Consider the following 16,543-nt stretch of genomic DNA (forward strand, 5'->3'; position numbering starts at 1 on the left):
ATGTCGAAGGACGCCGTGAATCTGGTGCAGATGCAGGAGCCGACTTTGCAGCTGGAGCAACAGTCCAAGCTCAAAGTGAGTGGGGCCGGTGTGTGTGGGGAGGCCGGGGTGCACATGGGGTTCGGGCGTGGAGGTTGGTGGGCTACTGCCGGTGGGTAGGGCCAGGGGCGTGTACATGGGCAGCAGTGGGGCCCAGGGCCGAGCTTGGGCGCCTCATTCCAAGGGGAGGTGAGAGACGCTGCTGCGGTGCCACCCGAGAGAGAGGACCAGTGTTGGTGAGGGTGTCTGGTCGTCTGGAGGGCCTAGATCTTCTTGACATTCTCACGTCACTTGTTTGAGCTCAGCAGGATTTTTTTCTATTTTATTTATTTTGAAACGGAGTCTCGTTCTGTCACCCAGGCTGGAGTGCTGTGGTGTGATCTCAGCTCACTGCAACCTCCGCCTCCCGGGTTCAAGCGATTCTCCTGCCTCAGCCTCCCGAGTAGCTGGAATTACAGGCACCTGCCACCATACTCAGCTGCCTTTTGTCCGGCCCGTCGCCCTAGTCCTGAGCTCACAGGCGGGGCTCACGCGTTGCCTGTTGTGGCCATTGTAGCTTTAACGTTTTCTTGGCAGAAGACAGAGGCTTCCTTCAGCACAGCGTGAATCAGGGCGGTGGTGTTGGGAGGTCGGCCGCGCAGTGGCCCTTCTCAGGGAAGCCGCAGTGGGGGCTGTTTCTGCCGCTGGGGAGTTTGGGCTCCTGAAAGCAGCCCCTCAGCGACTGCCGTCCCGGCCGATGTCACCCGTGTCTGTGTGTCAGGCTGTGGCATCTGCAGGGCCCCAGGTGCCCGAGACGCTTGGAGCCCTCCGGTCCTGGGGCAGACACAACCTCTGGATTGGTGTTGAGCATTTTTCTGGTTTTAAAGGCTTTTCTCTTTTTCTGTGGCTTCTCAGCAACTTGTCAATGAGGAGAACTTACGGAAGCAGGAGGAGTCCGTGCAGAAGCACCATCAGACCTTCTTGGCGTCCATCAGGTGAGCGCTGCCCAGGCCAGCCGCAGACGGGGCCCCGCAGGTGTGAGTCGCTGGTCCCGGGGCTCTCCAGCTCTCCCAGGCCTGGCCGCTGTAGGCTGGCGCCTTGGTGGGGGCACTGCCCCTCTGTCCTGGCAGGACCGGGCCGCTGTGTCAGGGCCTCACCCTCAACCTGCTCTTGCTGTGTGGCTCGGATCTTCGTGTCTGTCCTGGTCACACCGCTGCTTTCCCCGCAGGACGTCTGTCACCATATTTGGAGAAAGATTCCGTGCCTTTGTGACAGAGCGGGACACAGTGACAGTCACGGTAAACACGCGTGTCCCGGGCAGGGCTGGCAGGTGGCTGTGGGGCAGCTTGTGGGGGCCTCCTGGAACCCCGGGTCCTGGAGCTCTCCCAGCACAGAACAAGCCCAAATTGGACCTGCTGGTGGGAGCTGCTCCTCGAGCTGGGAGAAGAAAACGCAGTTGCCAGCCTGGGCCACACAGTGAGACCCCATCTCTACACATGGCACGTGCATGTCGTCCCCGCTTCTCAGGAGGCAGAGGCAGGAGAATCACTTGAACCCAGGAGGCGGAGGTTGCAGTGAGCCGAGATCCTGCCCCTGCACTCCAGCCTTGGGACAGAGCGAGGCTTCTTCTCAAAAAAAGAAAAAAAAAAAAAACAAAACAGAAGGTGACCCTGACTCCATTTTGCAAAAACCTTTATTCCTCAGAACACCCTGAGAGTTCAAAGTTCACAGATTCCTCTCTCGTTTAAAGCCTCACTCTTTTGTGCGCAGGCGCCAGCCTAGTGTGATGGCACACCACGTCACACACGGCTGCGTCCTCCGTCCCCCGCTGCCCAGCACACAGTAGGTGCCTGGCACGCAGTGGGCACTTGCTCCGCCGTGGTGCCGGCGCCCTGAGCTGTGACTGCAGCGCCTGCCCGTGGCGTCGCCAGTGTGACGGTGAATGTCGCAGGTGGTGTTGCCGCCCGTGTTGGTGAGACGGTGTCCCGTGAGGACACGAGGGAGCTGCTTAATGCACTGTTGACTTCTGTTTGTATTTAGAGACAGTGTCTCACTCTGTCCCCAGGCTGGAGTGCAGTGGCACCATCTCAGCTCACCGCAAGCTCCGCCTCCCGGGTTCACGCCATCCTCCTGCCTCAGCCTCTCCTGTTGCCAGGATTACAGGTGCAGGTCGCCGTGCCCGGGTAATTTTTCTATTTTGGTGAAGATGGGTTTTCACCCTGTTGGCCAGGCTGGTCATGAACTCCTGACCTCAGGTGATCTGCCCATCTTGGCCTCCCAAAGTGCTGGGATTACAGGGATGGGCCACTGGGCCTGGCATAAACGATTTTTTTTTTTTTTTTTTTTGAGATGGAGTTTTGCTCTTGTGGCCCAGGCTTCAGTGCGATGACGCGGTCTGGGCTCACTGCAACCTCTGCCTCTCGGGTTCAAGCAATTCTCCTGCCTCAGCCTCCCAAGTAGCAGAGATCACAGGCATGTGCCATCATGCCTGGCTAACTTTTCGTATTTTTAGTAGAAATGGGGTTTCTCCATGTGGGTTAGGCTGGTCTCGAACTCTCAACCTCAGGTGATCCGCCTGCCTCGACCTCCCAAAGTGCTGGGATCCCAGGCCTGAGCTACCACGCCCAGCCGGCGTAACTGATTTTTAAAACAAGTCAGAGATTTCGGGTCAGCCTTGTTTTCCAGGAATAAAGTACCATTTTAGCGGCCAAGAAAGTAGCAGAGGGTGTGGCCCTGTGACATAGCCGGCTGGGTCTGCCCAGGGCCCCGCTCAGGGACTGGGGCTTTGCAGGATTTATGCTGCCAGTTACAGAGAAAATGGCCCTGAGTGAGGGCGCTGTGACGGCCCCGCCTGCCTCCTGTAACCGCGGGGCTGTGGGATTGGGGCCGGGAATTCGGGTTCCTGTGCTGCTCCCTTGTGCAGAGAGAGGGTGGGGCAGCCCTGGGCATCTCCCGCTCCAGGAGGGAGGGAGGGTGGGGCAGACACGCCAATGCAGTGTCTCTGCTGCAGGTGGTTGGGCTGATGCTGCTGGCTGTCCAGGCAAAATCAGCCAAAAATGCGAGAGCCACCGGGGCCCACTTCATCGAGGCTGGGCTGTTGAAGCAGTCCGTGGTGAACGAGAAGTCCCGCATCACGGTGCTGGAGGCGCAGCGGCACCCCTTCCAGGTAGCGGCGCGGGCCTGGCCCTCCCTGAGTGCGGTTCCTGGCTGAGTCCCCTCTGCCCCCGGAGCAGAGTCCCGCCCGTGCACACCCTCCTGTACTCGCACACCCTCCTGTCCGCACACACCCTCCTGTCCCTGCCCTTTCCCCGGATGTCCGGCCCCCGCAGGCTGCTTCACGCCTGGGTTTTCCTGTCCGGCGCTGTAGCTTAGGGGTCTGCATCAGTGAGACCCTTCCCCCGTCTGCCTCGGTCTCCCCTGCTCGGGGCTCTTGATGGGGCCTGGGAGCACATCGGGGTCCTTGCAAGTCCCGGGACTTGGGTGTGCTGCTGTGTGTCGGGGAAGCTGCTACAGGCCATGGTGTCTGGCGGCCTCCCTGGGGAGCCGCGCCGCTGGCCAGCCCCCCGAGGTGCCTGCTCTCCACACGGGGGTGGTGGGGTCTCCACAGGTCACTCGGTGGGTGGTTATCGAAATAAAAGCCAATAAGGAACTGGAAAATGCCCCCAATCCCAGCAACAGTCACCCAGTCTCCCAGCGCGGCGGGGTTCCAGGTCCTGGCCAGTCCTGGCTGTGCTTTGGGGCAGCTCCGTTTCGGTGTGTTACCGAGCGTGTCTGTGCATTGGTGGCTGTGCCGTGGCTGTGGCAGGTGACCCAATGGCGCTTCCCCTTCCCCTCCAGCAGGTCAGCCGGCGGCTCCTCAGTCGGCCCCAGGACGTGCTGGAGGGTGTTGTGCTGAGTGTAAGTCGGTGTGCCTGGGACCGGGGAGGTGCGGGGAGGGGTCCCCGGAGCTGGGCCTGGCTGCGGCCCTTGCTGGCACTCGTGGTGTCACCCAGGAGCTTTCGGCTTCTGAGATGCGACTGCTTGGACCGTGCCGGGGATAGGCTGTCCGTGAGCTGGGCGGCACCCCGAGGAGTGGAGTCCACAACAGGGCATTGCTGCAGCCCCTGCCCCTGAGGCTTCCCTGGGCGCTGAGTGTGTCCCCCAAGCCCCCGTCTTCCCCGGCAGCCCAGTCTGGAAGCGCAGGTGCGCAACATGGCCATAGCAACAAGGAACACGCAGAAGAACCACGGCCTGTATAGGAATGTCCTGATGTACGGGCCGCCAGGCACCGGGAAGACGCTCGTTGCCAAGGTGAGAGCACCTGGCTGCGCAGGTGTTCCAGGGGCCGATGGGGTCTCACCCGCCTGCAGGTGTCTGGGGGGCTCAGTCACCTGGGGAATGGACTCCCCTTAGTCCTTTGGCCGCCCTCATGTAGGGTCAGCGTGCTGGTGTGGGTAAGAGCGCCTCCCATCTTCCAGGCAGGGGACGTCTCCTGTTTGGCAGGCTGTGGCTTCTAGGCTGTGGCTTCCAGGCTGTGGCTTCCAGGCAGGGATGCCCGGCAGGGGCTCCACGCTCCGGGTGGTGTGCGCAGGCTTTGCTGCGGTGGAGGGAACATCTGTTCTGTCTCCCCTCACTCTTCCTGTCTAGAATCTCGCCCTGTACTCGGGCATGGACTACGCCATCATGACAGGCAGGGACGTGGCCCCCATGGGGCGGGAAGGCGTGACCGCCATGCACAAGCTGTTTGACTGGGCCAATACCAGCCGGCGCGGGTGAGACGTCCCCACAGCATGCACACAGGCCCTTCACTGCGGCCCAGCAGGCTGCCTTCGGGGAAGGGGGTCCAGGTGGCTTTCCGGGACCTCGTGGTCTTTCTGCAGCTCTGTCCTTGTGGCCACGCAGGAGGCCGGGCGGAGGGTCCGTCGGAGGGAAGGTCGCCTGAGTGTGGACCCTGGTGGACACGAGGCCCCCAGCGTGCGGAGGCTGCCAGTGGGATACTTGGCTCAGGGCAGAAGGGAGGTGGGTGGGTGTAGGGGCAGAGGGGTCTTCACAGCTGCAGGGGCTCCTCGTGGGCACCGGCTTCTTTTGGAGAACCATTTGGAAGTCAGCTGAAGACAGCATTGCCTATTAAAGTCACACACCGTTTAATAGATTAATAGCTGGGACACCCTTGCGACCTCAGCTGTCCCGGTGGGCACCACATTCCTCATGGCTGGCACCCTCCCCTCTGGCCTTTGACCTTTCACTTTAGAAGATCCTGCCCCTTGGCAGGGCGCGGTGGCTCAAGCCTGTAATCCCAGCACTTTGGGAGGCCGAGACGGGTGGATCACGAGGTCAGGAGATCGAGACCATCCTGGCTGACAAGGTGAAACCCCGTCTCTACTAAAAAATACAAAAAAACTAGCCGGGCGAAGTGGCGGGCGCCTGTAGTCCCAGCTACTCGGGAGGCTGAGGTGAGAGAATGGCGTAAACCCGGGAGGCGGAGCTTGTAGTGAGCTGAGATCCGGCCACTGCACTCCAGCCTGGGCGGCAGAGCGAGACTCCATCTCAAAAAAAAAAAAAAAAAAAAAAAGATCCTGCCCCTGGTGTGGACTCTGAGCGGCCGCCAGCGCTGCACTGGGCCGGGTGGGGGTGAAGCCTGCGGGGCAGAGTCTGGCGCCCCCGTGTGCCGTTGGCTTCCCGGGGCCTTGTGAGGCTGGGCCGTGGTCAGCTGCCCAGAGGTCAGGCTGATGGGCTTCTGTCAGACCCAGGACTTAGGGCTCCCGATGGGGCAGAGGCTGCACCCTGTAGGGATCTGCCCGCTCGGCCTGCTCCCGCCACAGCCGGACGCTGCTGTGGGCCGCTCCAGGTGTCACTCTCGCCTTGATTGGCCTCCCTCTCGTTCACAGCCTCCTGCTCTTCGTGGATGAAGCGGACGCCTTCCTTCAGAAGCCAGCCACCGTGAGTGTCACTAAGCCTCTGTCTGGCCACAGGGGGATGGTGGGGCGGGTGCGTCCGTCATCCTGGACCAGGCCGCAGCCCATGGCTCAATTCCTTTTTCTCTAAATTTTGTGTGAAAACCAGTATTTTTTTTTTTTTTTTTTTTTTTTTGGTCAGCTTAAAGTTAAGGTTTGGCTTTTGAGGGTTTTTTTTTTTTTTTTTTTTTTTTTTTTTTTTTTGAGACGGAGTCTTGCTCTGTCGCCTAGGCTGGAGTGCAGTGGCCGGATCTCAGCTCACTGCAAGCTCCGCCTCCCAGGTTCACGCCATTCTCCTGCCTCAGCCTCCCGAGTAGCTGGGACTACAGGCGCCCGCCACCTCGCCCGGCTAGTTTTTTGTATTTTTTAATAGAGACGGGGTTTCACCGTGTTAGCCAGGATGGTCTCGATCTTCTGACCTCGTGATCCACCCGTCTCAGCCTCCCAAAGTGCTGGGATTACAGGCTTGAGCCACCGCGCCCGGCCTTGAGGGTTGTTTTGTTTTGTTTTGTTTCGAGATGTTGTCTCCAGTCTGTTGTCGGAGTGGAGTTCAGTAGCAGGATCTCGGCTCACTGCAACCTCCGGTTCAAGCTATTCTCCTGCTTCATCCTCCCAAGTAGCTGCCACCACACCCAGCTAATTTTTGTATTTTTACTAGAGATGGGGTTTCACCATGTTGGCCATGATGGTCTAGATCTCTTGACTTCGTGATGCGCCTGCCTCAGCCTCCCAAAGTGCTGGTATTACAGGTGTGAGCCACTGCACCCGGTCTATTTTTATTTTTATTTATTTGAGATAAAATCACGCTCTATCCCTTAAGCTGGCTTGCAGTGGCACAATCTTGGCTCACTGCAACCTCTACCTCCTGGGTTCAAGCTAGTCTCCTGCCTCAGCCCTTTGAGTAGCTGGATTACAGGCCTTTTTTGTATTTTTAGGATAGATGGGGTTTCACCATTTTGGTCAGGCTGGTGGAGAACTCCTGACCTCAGATGACCTCCCCACCTGGCCTCCCGAAATGCTGGGATTACATGCATGATCCACCACGCCCAGCCATACAGGTTTTCTTTTTTTTTTTTTTCTTTTGACATGGAGTCTCCCTCTGTTGCCCAGGCTGGAGTGCAGTGGCACAATCTCAGCTCACTGCAAGCTCCACCTCCCGGGTTCACACCATTCTCCTGCCTCAGCCTCCCGAGTAGCTGGGACTACAGGCCCCTGCCAACACACCTGGCTAATTTTTTAGTAGAGACGGGGTTTCACAGTGTTAGCCAGGATGGCTACGATCTCCTGACCTCATGATCCGCCCGCCTCGGCCTCCCAAAATGCTGGGATTACAGGCGTGAGCCACCGCGCCCGGCCTTTTTTCGTAATGTTAGTAGACATGGACTTACTCCCTCGTTACCCAGGCTGGGCTCAAACTTCTGAGCTATAAGAGATGCTCCCGCCTTGACCTTGTGAAGTTCTGGGATTACAGACGTGAGTCCCCATGCCCAGTCAGGGTTTTTTTTGTTTTTGCTCTTGTTTTTTGTTTTTGTTTTTGAGACAGAGTCTCACTCTGTCGCCCATGCTGGAGTGCAGCGGTGCGATTCCGGCTCGCTGCAACCTCTGCCTCCCGGGTTGAAGTGATTCTCCTGCTTCAGCCTCCCACGTAGCTGGGACTACAGGTGTGCCACCGCGCCTGGCTGATTTTTGTATTTTTAGTGGAGACGGGGTCTCACCATGTTGGCCAGGATGGCCTCAAACTCCCTACCTCAGGTGATCTGCCCGCCTCAGGCTCCCCAAATGCTGGGTTACGTGCATGAGCCGCCGCCCCTGGCCCTGGTCAGGCTTTTGAGTTTAGATCCATGAAAGTGTGGCCGCGTCCCTGCTCCCTGCAGGAGGGAGGCCTGTGGGACCTTCTGCTGTGGCTGTTTACAGGGCTTTGTTCCAGGTGTCTAAGGCTGGAACCTTCTCTCTGCAGGAGGAGATGAGCAATTACTACCTCAGAGTCGCCCAGAACGCCTTCCTAAACCACACGAAGGAGCGCAGCAACAGGTGAGGGGGCCCCTCGGGTCCTGGGCCCCCGGGTAGGGCTGTGCAGCCGTCGCCCTTGGTTCCCACCGAGGGACCTCAGAGGCCCTGGATCACAGTGCTGGGCAGCACCCGTGGCCTCAACGTGTCCACCTCGGATGACCCCTGGGAACGGCCCAGGTCGGGACAGCATGGGGCGTCACTGAGGAACATGCGGTGGCCTCCTGGGCAGAGCCGGGGTCAGTCCTGTCCTCACGCCCTGTGCGATGCCACCCCAGCTTTCAGGTCCCTCTGCCCCTAGGTTTCCGCGGTCCTGTGCCTGCAAGGGAGGCTGTCTGATCGTCTGAGGCTCTGCTGGGGCCTCCCTTGGAGGGTGTGGGTGCCCTGGGGTGGGAGATGGAGACACGTTTGCTCCCACGGGATGCTGGGCACGAGCAGGTCATGTGTTTTTGGGCGGAGCCTGGAGCCTTGGCCCCCCACCCGGATGTTGGACAGGGGTGCACCCTCCAGGCTAGGGGCCCTCCCCACATTGTGCGTCCTCCGTGAGCTGCTGCCCAGAGGTCCCCAGTAGGGTGATCGCCCAGTGGCCAGGCTCCCTAACCCCTCCCAAATCCCCTAAGTTTGAGTTTTTTAGTCTCCTGGGCCCCTCCAGCCCCAGTCACGTGTCACACGGAGGATCAAGTCGTGCCGGCCAGCCGTGGCCAAGTCCTCAGGGGTATTGGACTCCCTGGCTCAGCTGCTGCCGGTACATGCTCCCTGGAGCCCTGGCTCAGGTCCTCCCCAGAGAGACAGGGCCGGGGCCCTGCTGAGCCTCCGCTGCACCTGGGCCCCCGAGGTCCTGCTCCTGGCTCACATGGCCATATTTTTGACTTTGATTCTGGGTCCCACATCCCTGCTCCCAGCACAGCAGGGCTCAGGCAGCAGGAGGAGTGGTGGTCCTGGCACTGCCAATCTGGCTGGGTGAGGGTCAGCGGGGAAGCGCTACACGGGATGAGAACAGAGGCCCAGGTAGCCGGGCGGGGGGACAGCTGGGCGTGGTGGGGCAGGCAGGCGGTGACCAAGGCTGTGCCGCGTCCTCCCGCTGTTTCCGGTGCTCATAAGCTGTCGCTTTAAATTCTCCTGGAAAGTCCCCCTGAGGGGGCTGAGGAGCCCCCGTTTCCCTCGGGGCAGCTCCACCGGCAGACCCAGTGTCCTCATCCCCACTCCGTAGATTCATGCTGGTCCTGGCCAGCCACCACCCCGAGCAGTTACACTGGGACATCCATGACTGCATCGACATGATGGTTCACTTCGACCTGCCGCGGCAGGAGGAGCGGGAGCGCCTGGTGAGAATGTATCTTGACAAGTATGTTCTTAAACCGGCCACAGAAGGAAAGCAGTAAGTGTCCCGCCTCACCTGCCCCCTGTCCAGGGACCCTCGCTCAGGGCCCACCCGCCCCTGCTCTCCAGAGGCTCTCAGCAAGCCGTCTCCGGGCTGGCACCGCCTCCCTGCCCTGCGGTTTCGCGCAGGAGCCCTATGGGCCCCAAGGGTCCCAGAGGCTGCACCCAGGGAGGTCCCGCCACCCTTTCCTCATCCCCACCTGAGAACAGCCTGGTGGTGTCTCCTCGGGTTTGGGGGGCAGAGCCCACCATCACTTACAAACCTTCAACTTTTTTTTTTTGAGATGAAGTCTCGCTCTGTGCCCCAGGCTGGAGTGCAGTGGCACGATCTCAGCTGACTGCAACCTCCGCCTCCTGGGTTCACGCGATTCTCCTGCCTCAGCCTCCTGAGTAGCTGCGATTATAGGTGTCTGCCACCACACCCAACTGCTTTTCGAATTTTTGTAGAGATGCAGTTTCACCATGTTGGCCAGGCTGGTCTTGAAACCCTGACCTCAGGTGATCTGCCCGCCTTGGCCTCCCAGAGTGCAGGGATTACAGATGCCAGCCACTGTGCCCGGCCACCCTCAGGCCCCGGCAGTGAGGGGAGGTGACGTGGAGTGCTGCTCTCAGACCCCCATGTTGGGATTCCAGGGAGATGCTCCTCATGAGAGCCCCGTGTTGGGACTGGAGAGGATCCTCACGGTCGCCTGCTGGCTGCTGGCCTGGCCTTCCTCCAGCTGCCACACCTGGCCCTGGAGCCTCATGGTGTGGGGCGCGGCTCCGGCTGCACTTGTACCCTGAGGCCTTCAGGCTCCCTGTCGCTGGTGGTGGGTGCAGCAGGCACGGCGGGCAGAGGCCTTCAGGTGATGACAGGCCCTGGGGCTGCACGCCGGCTGCCTCAGGAACACTCCAGATGAGCAGAGGCTGCTCCACCTCTTGGCGTCTCTAGGTCCCGGGTTTCTGAGTCCTTCTGTGCACCTGACCTAAATTCCTGCTGTCTCCAGTGACAGCAAAAGCCGCTCTTTTCCAAAGAGAGCCTGGTTCCCCCTGCCAACCCCTCCGCGGCTGCCTGCTCCATGCTAGCCCAGCTGTCCCGGCCTCAGTTTCCCTTTGGCCCTCCCCTGCCCTGGGCTCTCCCACTCCCACGGCTGCTCGTAGCCCTGGCACCATGACTTGGCTTCTGTGGCCTCCAGGGAGATGCTTTTGCTGGAAGTCAGGGCTCTGCCACTGCCACTGTAAGGGCCGTGCGCCCTGTGGGTGCTGAGTGGGCAGGTGTGGGCAGGGCTGGTGTGAAGAGAGGGTGCGGCCATCTCCAGGCCCCACAGCAGCCGCCTTCCAGCTCAGCCCAGACCTGGTTTGCATGAGGGAGAGGGCGGAGTTTGGCTGTCACAGGAAGAGTCCCTCCCAAGGGGACATCTGGCATGGGTGCCCGCCTGGCTGCCTGTCTTCCAGCCCCCACCTCATGGTGTGGGAGCCGCTGCCTTGGCCGGCCCACTTGGGAACTCCTTCCCCAGGCGCCTGAAGCTGGCCCAGTTTGACTATGGGAGGAAGTGCGAGGAGATCGCTCGGCTGACGGAGGGCATGTCGGGCAGGAAGATCGCACAGCTGGCTCTGTCCTGTCAGGTGAGTCAGGCTCGGGCTCACCCACCCAGACGGGAGTCCAACTGTTGTGGAGACGCCCGGTTGCGCCTGTCCCAGCACCAGTGTCACACAGGAGCTTCTGTTGAGGGGTTTTCAGTGCACAGACGTGACGCGGGGCACCTGCCCCAGTCGGCCACTCCACACAGTGGCGCGCCCCTGCTCCTGCCCTCGGAAGGGTGGGGCATGTCCGTGGCTGACGGTCACAGGTCGGGAAGCCCGTCCGGCATCCTAGTATCCGGGCTCTGCCAGGTGGGCCGGGAGGCTTTCGATGCTCACCTTGGCAGACGGGCACCCCCTGGTGTGAATGGTCATCGGGACAGGCCGCACCTGAGTTTGGTGGTGGGGCTGGAGGGATGTTGTGTTTCCCAGACCAAGGCCATTGGCTTGGTCCTGCTTGACGGGCTCAGACACATGGGCAGGAGTGACCTCTGATTGTCCCACAGCCGGCTGCTCCTTGGAGGACCCCTCCTGCAGCTCCGTGGCTGCTGCAGGGACAGGGAGCTGGGACTCAGAGCAGTGTGGGCGTGGCCATCCGGAAAGCTTTGGTCTTTGGGGGTTGCTGTAAAAGTAAAACCAGGTCTGTGGGGCCGAAGGCACCAAGGCCATGCACAGGCATCGCTGCCTCTGGGGTCTGCAGTCTGTGTGACAACCTGGTCACTCAACCTAGCAGCGCTTTGGTGTGTGACAGGTTCATGAAGTAGTTCATGAAAATAGCTGGGCGTGGTGGCGTGCGCCTGTAATCCCAGCTGCTCAAGAGGCTGAGGCAGGAGAATCGCTTGAACCCTGGAGGTGGAGGTTTCAGTGAGCTGAGATGGCGCCATTGAATTCCAGCCTGGACTATTCAGGATCCTTTGAGATTTTTTTTTTTTTTTTTTTTTTTTTTTGAGATGGAGTCTGTCGCCCAGGCTGGAGTGCAGTGGTGCGATCTCGGCTCACTGCAAGCTCCGCCTCCCAGGTTCACGCCATTCTCCTGCCTCAGCCTCCGGAGTAGCTGGGACTACAGGTGCCCGCCACCACGCCCGGCTAATTTTTTGTATTTTTAGTAGAGACGGGGTTTTGCCGTGTTAGCCAGGATGGTCTCGATCTCCTGACCTCGTGATCCACCCGCCTCAGCCTCCCAAAGTGCTGAGATTACAGACGTGAGCCACCGCGCCCGGCCAGGATCCTTTGAGATTTCATATGAATTTTAGGAGTGATTTTCCTATTTTTGTAAAACATAATTGGGGTTTTTACAGGGACCGCGTTTAGTCTCTATGTAGCTTTGATGTCTCTCAGCAATATTATGTAGTTTTCTCTTGTTTTCGAGACAGAGTCTCGCTCTGTTGCCCAGGCTGGAATGCAGTGTTGTGATCTCAGCTCACTGCAACGTTCTCCTCCCGGGTTAAAGTGATTCTCCTGACTCAGCCTCCTGAGGAGCTGGGATTCCTGGCACGCGCCACCACGCCTGGCTAATTTTTGTACTTTTAGTAGAGACGGGGTTTCGCCATGTTGGCCAGGCTGGTCTCGAACCCCTGACCTCAGGCAATCCACCCACCTCAGCCTCCCAAAGTGCTGGGATTACAGGCACGCGCCACCACCCCTGGGTAATTTTTGCATTTTCAATAGAGACGATGTTTCACCATGTTGTCCAGACTGGTCTTGAACTCCTGACATGAGGTAATCCATCTGCCTCAGCCTCCCAAAGGGCTGGGATTCAGACGTGGGCCACCGCGTCTGGCCAGTTTCCATTGTACAAGTCTTTCACCTTCTTGGTTAAGTGAATTTCCAAGTGTTTTATTCTTTCCGCTGCTATTGTAAATGGAAACGGTTTCATAATTCCCCATTCACATTATTCACTGTTGGGATGTAGAACTGCAGCTTTCTTTGCTGTTGGTTTTTTATCCTGTAAGTTTGCTGATGTCACGGCGTTTTTTCTTCCAATATGGATTCTAGGATTTTCTACATATAAGATTATGTTATCTGAGAACAGATGATTTTACCTTTCCCTTTTCAGTTTGGATGACCTTTCTTTTTCTTGTCTAATTGCTCTGGCCAGAGCTTCCAGTGGTGTGTGGAATAGAAGCGGTAAAGCATTCTTGCCTGGTTCCTTACCTCAGAGGAAAACCTTTGTTTTTCACCACTGAGTATGTCACCTATGGGCTTGTGATATGTGGCTTTCATTGTGTTTAGGGTGTATCCTTCGATTCTTGGTTTGGTGAGTGTTTCAGGTTCGAGGCCAACCTGACCAACGTGAAGAAACCCCATCTCTCCTACAAATACAAACTTAGTTGGGCATGGTGGTGCATGCCCGTAATCCCAGCTACTCGGGAAGCTGAGACAGGAGTATCGCATGAATGTGGCAGGCAGAGGTTCCAGTGAGCCGAGATCGCGCCATTTGCACTCCAGCCTGGGCGAAAACAGCAAAATTGTCTCAAAAAAAAAAAAAAAAAAAAAGCAGACAGGCACGGTGGCTCACGCCTGTAATCCCAGCACTTTGGGAGGCCAAGGCAGGTGGATCACGAGGTCAGGAGATCGATACCATCCTGGTTAACACAGTGAAACCCTGTTTCTACTAAAAATATAAAAAATTAGCTGGGCATGGTGGCGGGCGCCTGTAGTCCCAGCTACTTGGGAGGCTGAGGCAAAAGAATGGCGTGAACCCAGGAGGCGGAGGGTGCAGTGAGCCGAGATGCCTGGGCTACAGAGCGAGACCCCATCTCAAAAAAAAAAAAAAAGACAAAAAGTGTTGTATTTGGTCGAATACTTTTCCTGCAACACTTGAGACAGTCATGTGGTTTCCTTCCTCCACTCTGCTAATATTGATTGATTGTCGTATGTTGAACTATCCTTGCATTCCAGGAATAAATCCTGCTTGGTCAGGGTATAGAGTCCTTTTAGTGTACTGCTGAATTCATTCTGCTGGCATTTTTTGAGGACTTTCCCAGAGATGCTCATCAAGGATATTGGCCTGTCATTTTCCTTGTGATGTCTTTGTCTGGGTTTGATATCAGGGTAATGCTGGCCTCCTAGGATGAGTGAGGAAATGTTCCTCAATTTGTCCAAGAGTTTGAAGAGTGCTGCTGATTCTTCTTAATGTTTTGTGAATTGACATGTGAAGACATCAGGTCCAGGTCTTGTGTTTCAACTTTTACAGCTTGAAGACTTTAGGTTCCCAGAAAAATTTCCAGGGTAGCACAGAGAGCTCCCGGGCCCGGGGCCTTGCCACGTGGTGAACATCATGTGTCACTGTTGGCCCCACCTGGGACTGGGTCTTGCCCAGAATCCCACCCAGGAGGCCACGTGACATTTAGCTGTCACTTCTGGTGGGCTCTGCCAGGTCCCGTGCTTCCTGGCGGGGTGGCCCCGTGAGCATCTGCTCAGCCCCTTTCCTCGGCTGGGCCCTGGGTGAGGTGCAGCCACTCGGGTGCACCCTGAGGGTTCCTGCACCTGTTTGAACTCTCTTGGGTCGGCTCAAGATCAAAAATGATGCTGAGCAGTCCTGGGCCTCTGATGCACAGTGGCAGTCCGGTTCCGGTCAGCGTCTCCTGCACTCCTGGGCCCCTGAGCCACAGTGGCGGTCCAGCTCCAGTCAGTGTCTCCCCACACAGTGGCTCTTGGCGAGGGGTGGGTGCTGCCAGTGGGGACGGGCACCACGTGGTCATCCCCATGGCAGGTCCCATCGTGGCAGCCGTGTTGTGGGAGGATGGTGCGCTGCTGCCCCTTTACCCTGTGAGATGAGTCCTGCCTCTGGAAGGCACAGCCGTGATGGGGTGAGGGACCCCCTCAGCTGTCCGGGAAGCATCCCCTGCCCTGTGCTTCCTCCAGGCGTCCTGGTGCACTCCCGAGCACGGTGCCCAGTGGGGGTGCCCAAACCTTCACCCTGACCCATGGGTGACTTCCCTTGGGGACTCCACGCCTTTCACTGGGACTGGGATGGAGAGCGACCTGTCCATGGCAGAAGGGCTGCACCTGAGGTGCTTGAAGCAACACCCAGGGCCACAGTCCCAGCAGCTCCAGCCTCCGTGTGCTGGACGCCACGTCCTATGCCCAGGACAGGGAGGTGGATGCAGGAGTGACCTTGATGCTACCACCTATGTGACCCGAGGTTGGGCAGTGGCTGCCTCTGCTGTGGAGGCCTATGAAGGTGAGGGTCTGAGGATCTGCGGTGCACTGTGACCCGGGGGCACTGCCTGGCCACGGCTGAGACACACAGAGGGTCTGCAATTCCCACCTGCCTCTTGGGAGCTGCCCTGGGTCTGCAGTCAGTGGGGCTTGGCCTCGGGCGTTCCGTTATTAGAAAGTCACTGAGAAACAGCAGTGCTGAGGTCGCAGGCAGGCCTGTCGCACTGCAGGGGCCGCTCCCGGTGTCCACAGGCATGCTGGGCTCTGCTGAGGTACGGGAAGCCTATGTTTCACCCTGAGGCCGTCCTGGTGCCCCGGGTTTGGACCCTCCCCACCTCGGGGTCCTGGCGTGCGTTACGGGTGGGGGGTTCCCATGGTGGCCTCCCTCAGCTCCCTCTCTCCTCACTAGGCCACCGCGTATGCCTCCGAGGATGGGGTCCTCACCGAGGCCATGTTGGATACCTGTGTGCGAGACTTTATCCGGCAGCACCAGCAGAAAATGCGCTTGCTGAAGAGGGATGGCCTGGGCCCGAGGACGAGCACCCCTTAACCTGAGTCCACGGCGAGACCACACCTCACGGAGCCTGGCTGCAGACCCCTCCCACCCCTGCCTTTCCGGTCCCTGCACATTTAGGAAATGCTCCCCCTAATAAACTCCCACAGGTGCCGCACCGCTGTGTCTATTGGCTGATGTGGGGCGGGGTTTGGGGTCCCCTAGCGTCCTCCTGGGGTCAAAGGTGACAGAAAAGACAGAGGCTGGAGCTTTCTGGAGAATTTAACCACAGAAGGGTGGGCTTCACATGAGGTGCCTGCCACAGCGGGGCCGGCTGCCTGAATGCCACCCGGAACAGGCTGCGGTGGCCCATGCCTGCATTCTCAGCACTTTGTGAGGCCAAGGCGGGTGGATCACCTGAGCTCTGGAGTTCCAGACCAGCCTGGCCAACATGGTGAAACCCCATCTCTCCTAAAAAATAAGGAAATAGAAAAATTAGCCAGGCGTCATGGCAGGTGCCTGAAATCCCAGGTACTCAGGAGGCTGAGGCAGGAGAATCACTTGAACCAGGGAAGTGGAGGTTGCAGTAAGCTGAGACCATGCCATTGCACTGCAGCATGGACAACAAGAGTCAAACTCACTCTCAACAAAAAAGCCAGGTCAGGTGGCACGTGCCTGTGGTCCCAGCTTGGTCCCAGCTTCTTGGTTTAGAGGCTGAGGTACGAGGATCACTTGAGCATGGGAGGCTGAGGTTGCAGTGAGCCAAGATCGTGCCATTGCACTCCAGCCCGGGTGACAGAGTGAGACCCTGTCTCTAAATAATCAAAACCTTGATTACAGCCATGGGGTGGGGGTTGGGGGGCGTCTGGCTATGGCAGAGGAACTCATTTGGTTTTTCTCATCTTCTCCTAATTTTTGGTAGAAACAGGGTCTCTCTCTGTTGCCCAGGCTGGCCTCCAACTCCTGGGCTCAAGCAATCCTCCTGCCT

At 58.5% G+C, this 16,543-nt stretch overlaps 1 protein-coding gene across 1 annotated transcript; it reads left to right on the forward strand.

The window, feature by feature from the left end:
* On the forward strand, nucleotides 1-15,896 carry LOC126963043 (ATPase family AAA domain-containing protein 3C-like). Its single transcript, XM_050804920.1, has 16 exons — nucleotides 1-75; nucleotides 934-1,013; nucleotides 1,247-1,316; nucleotides 3,029-3,184; nucleotides 3,856-3,915; nucleotides 4,183-4,308; nucleotides 4,645-4,769; nucleotides 5,886-5,937; nucleotides 7,909-7,982; nucleotides 8,019-8,138; nucleotides 8,260-8,299; nucleotides 8,611-8,703; nucleotides 8,861-8,966; nucleotides 9,129-9,336; nucleotides 10,835-10,943; nucleotides 15,472-15,896. Exons 1-16 carry the CDS (start codon nucleotides 1-3, stop codon nucleotides 15,610-15,612), a joined length of 1,635 nt encoding a protein of 544 aa, XP_050660877.1. The 3' UTR covers nucleotides 15,613-15,896.
* The last annotated feature ends 647 nt before the right edge of the window (nucleotides 15,897-16,543 follow it).

Source organism: Macaca thibetana, chromosome 1, assembly GCF_024542745.1.
Source record: "Macaca thibetana thibetana isolate TM-01 chromosome 1, ASM2454274v1, whole genome shotgun sequence".
NCBI classification, from domain to species: domain Eukaryota; kingdom Metazoa; phylum Chordata; class Mammalia; order Primates; family Cercopithecidae; genus Macaca; species Macaca thibetana.

Excerpts from the sequence above, each read along its gene's own strand:
- LOC126963043 (XM_050804920.1), top strand. The coding sequence starts at position 1 with ATGTCGAAGGACGCCGTGAATCTGGTGCAGATGCAGGAGCCGACTTTG. Across the intron at positions 3,916-4,182 it reads TGGAGGGTGTTGTGCTGAGT|CCCAGTCTGGAAGCGCAGGT; the intron begins GTAAGTCGGTGT and ends CTTCCCCGGCAG. Across the intron at positions 8,300-8,610 it reads GCAAGGGAGGCTGTCTGATC|CCCCAGTCACGTGTCACACG; the intron begins GTCTGAGGCTCT and ends GGGCCCCTCCAG.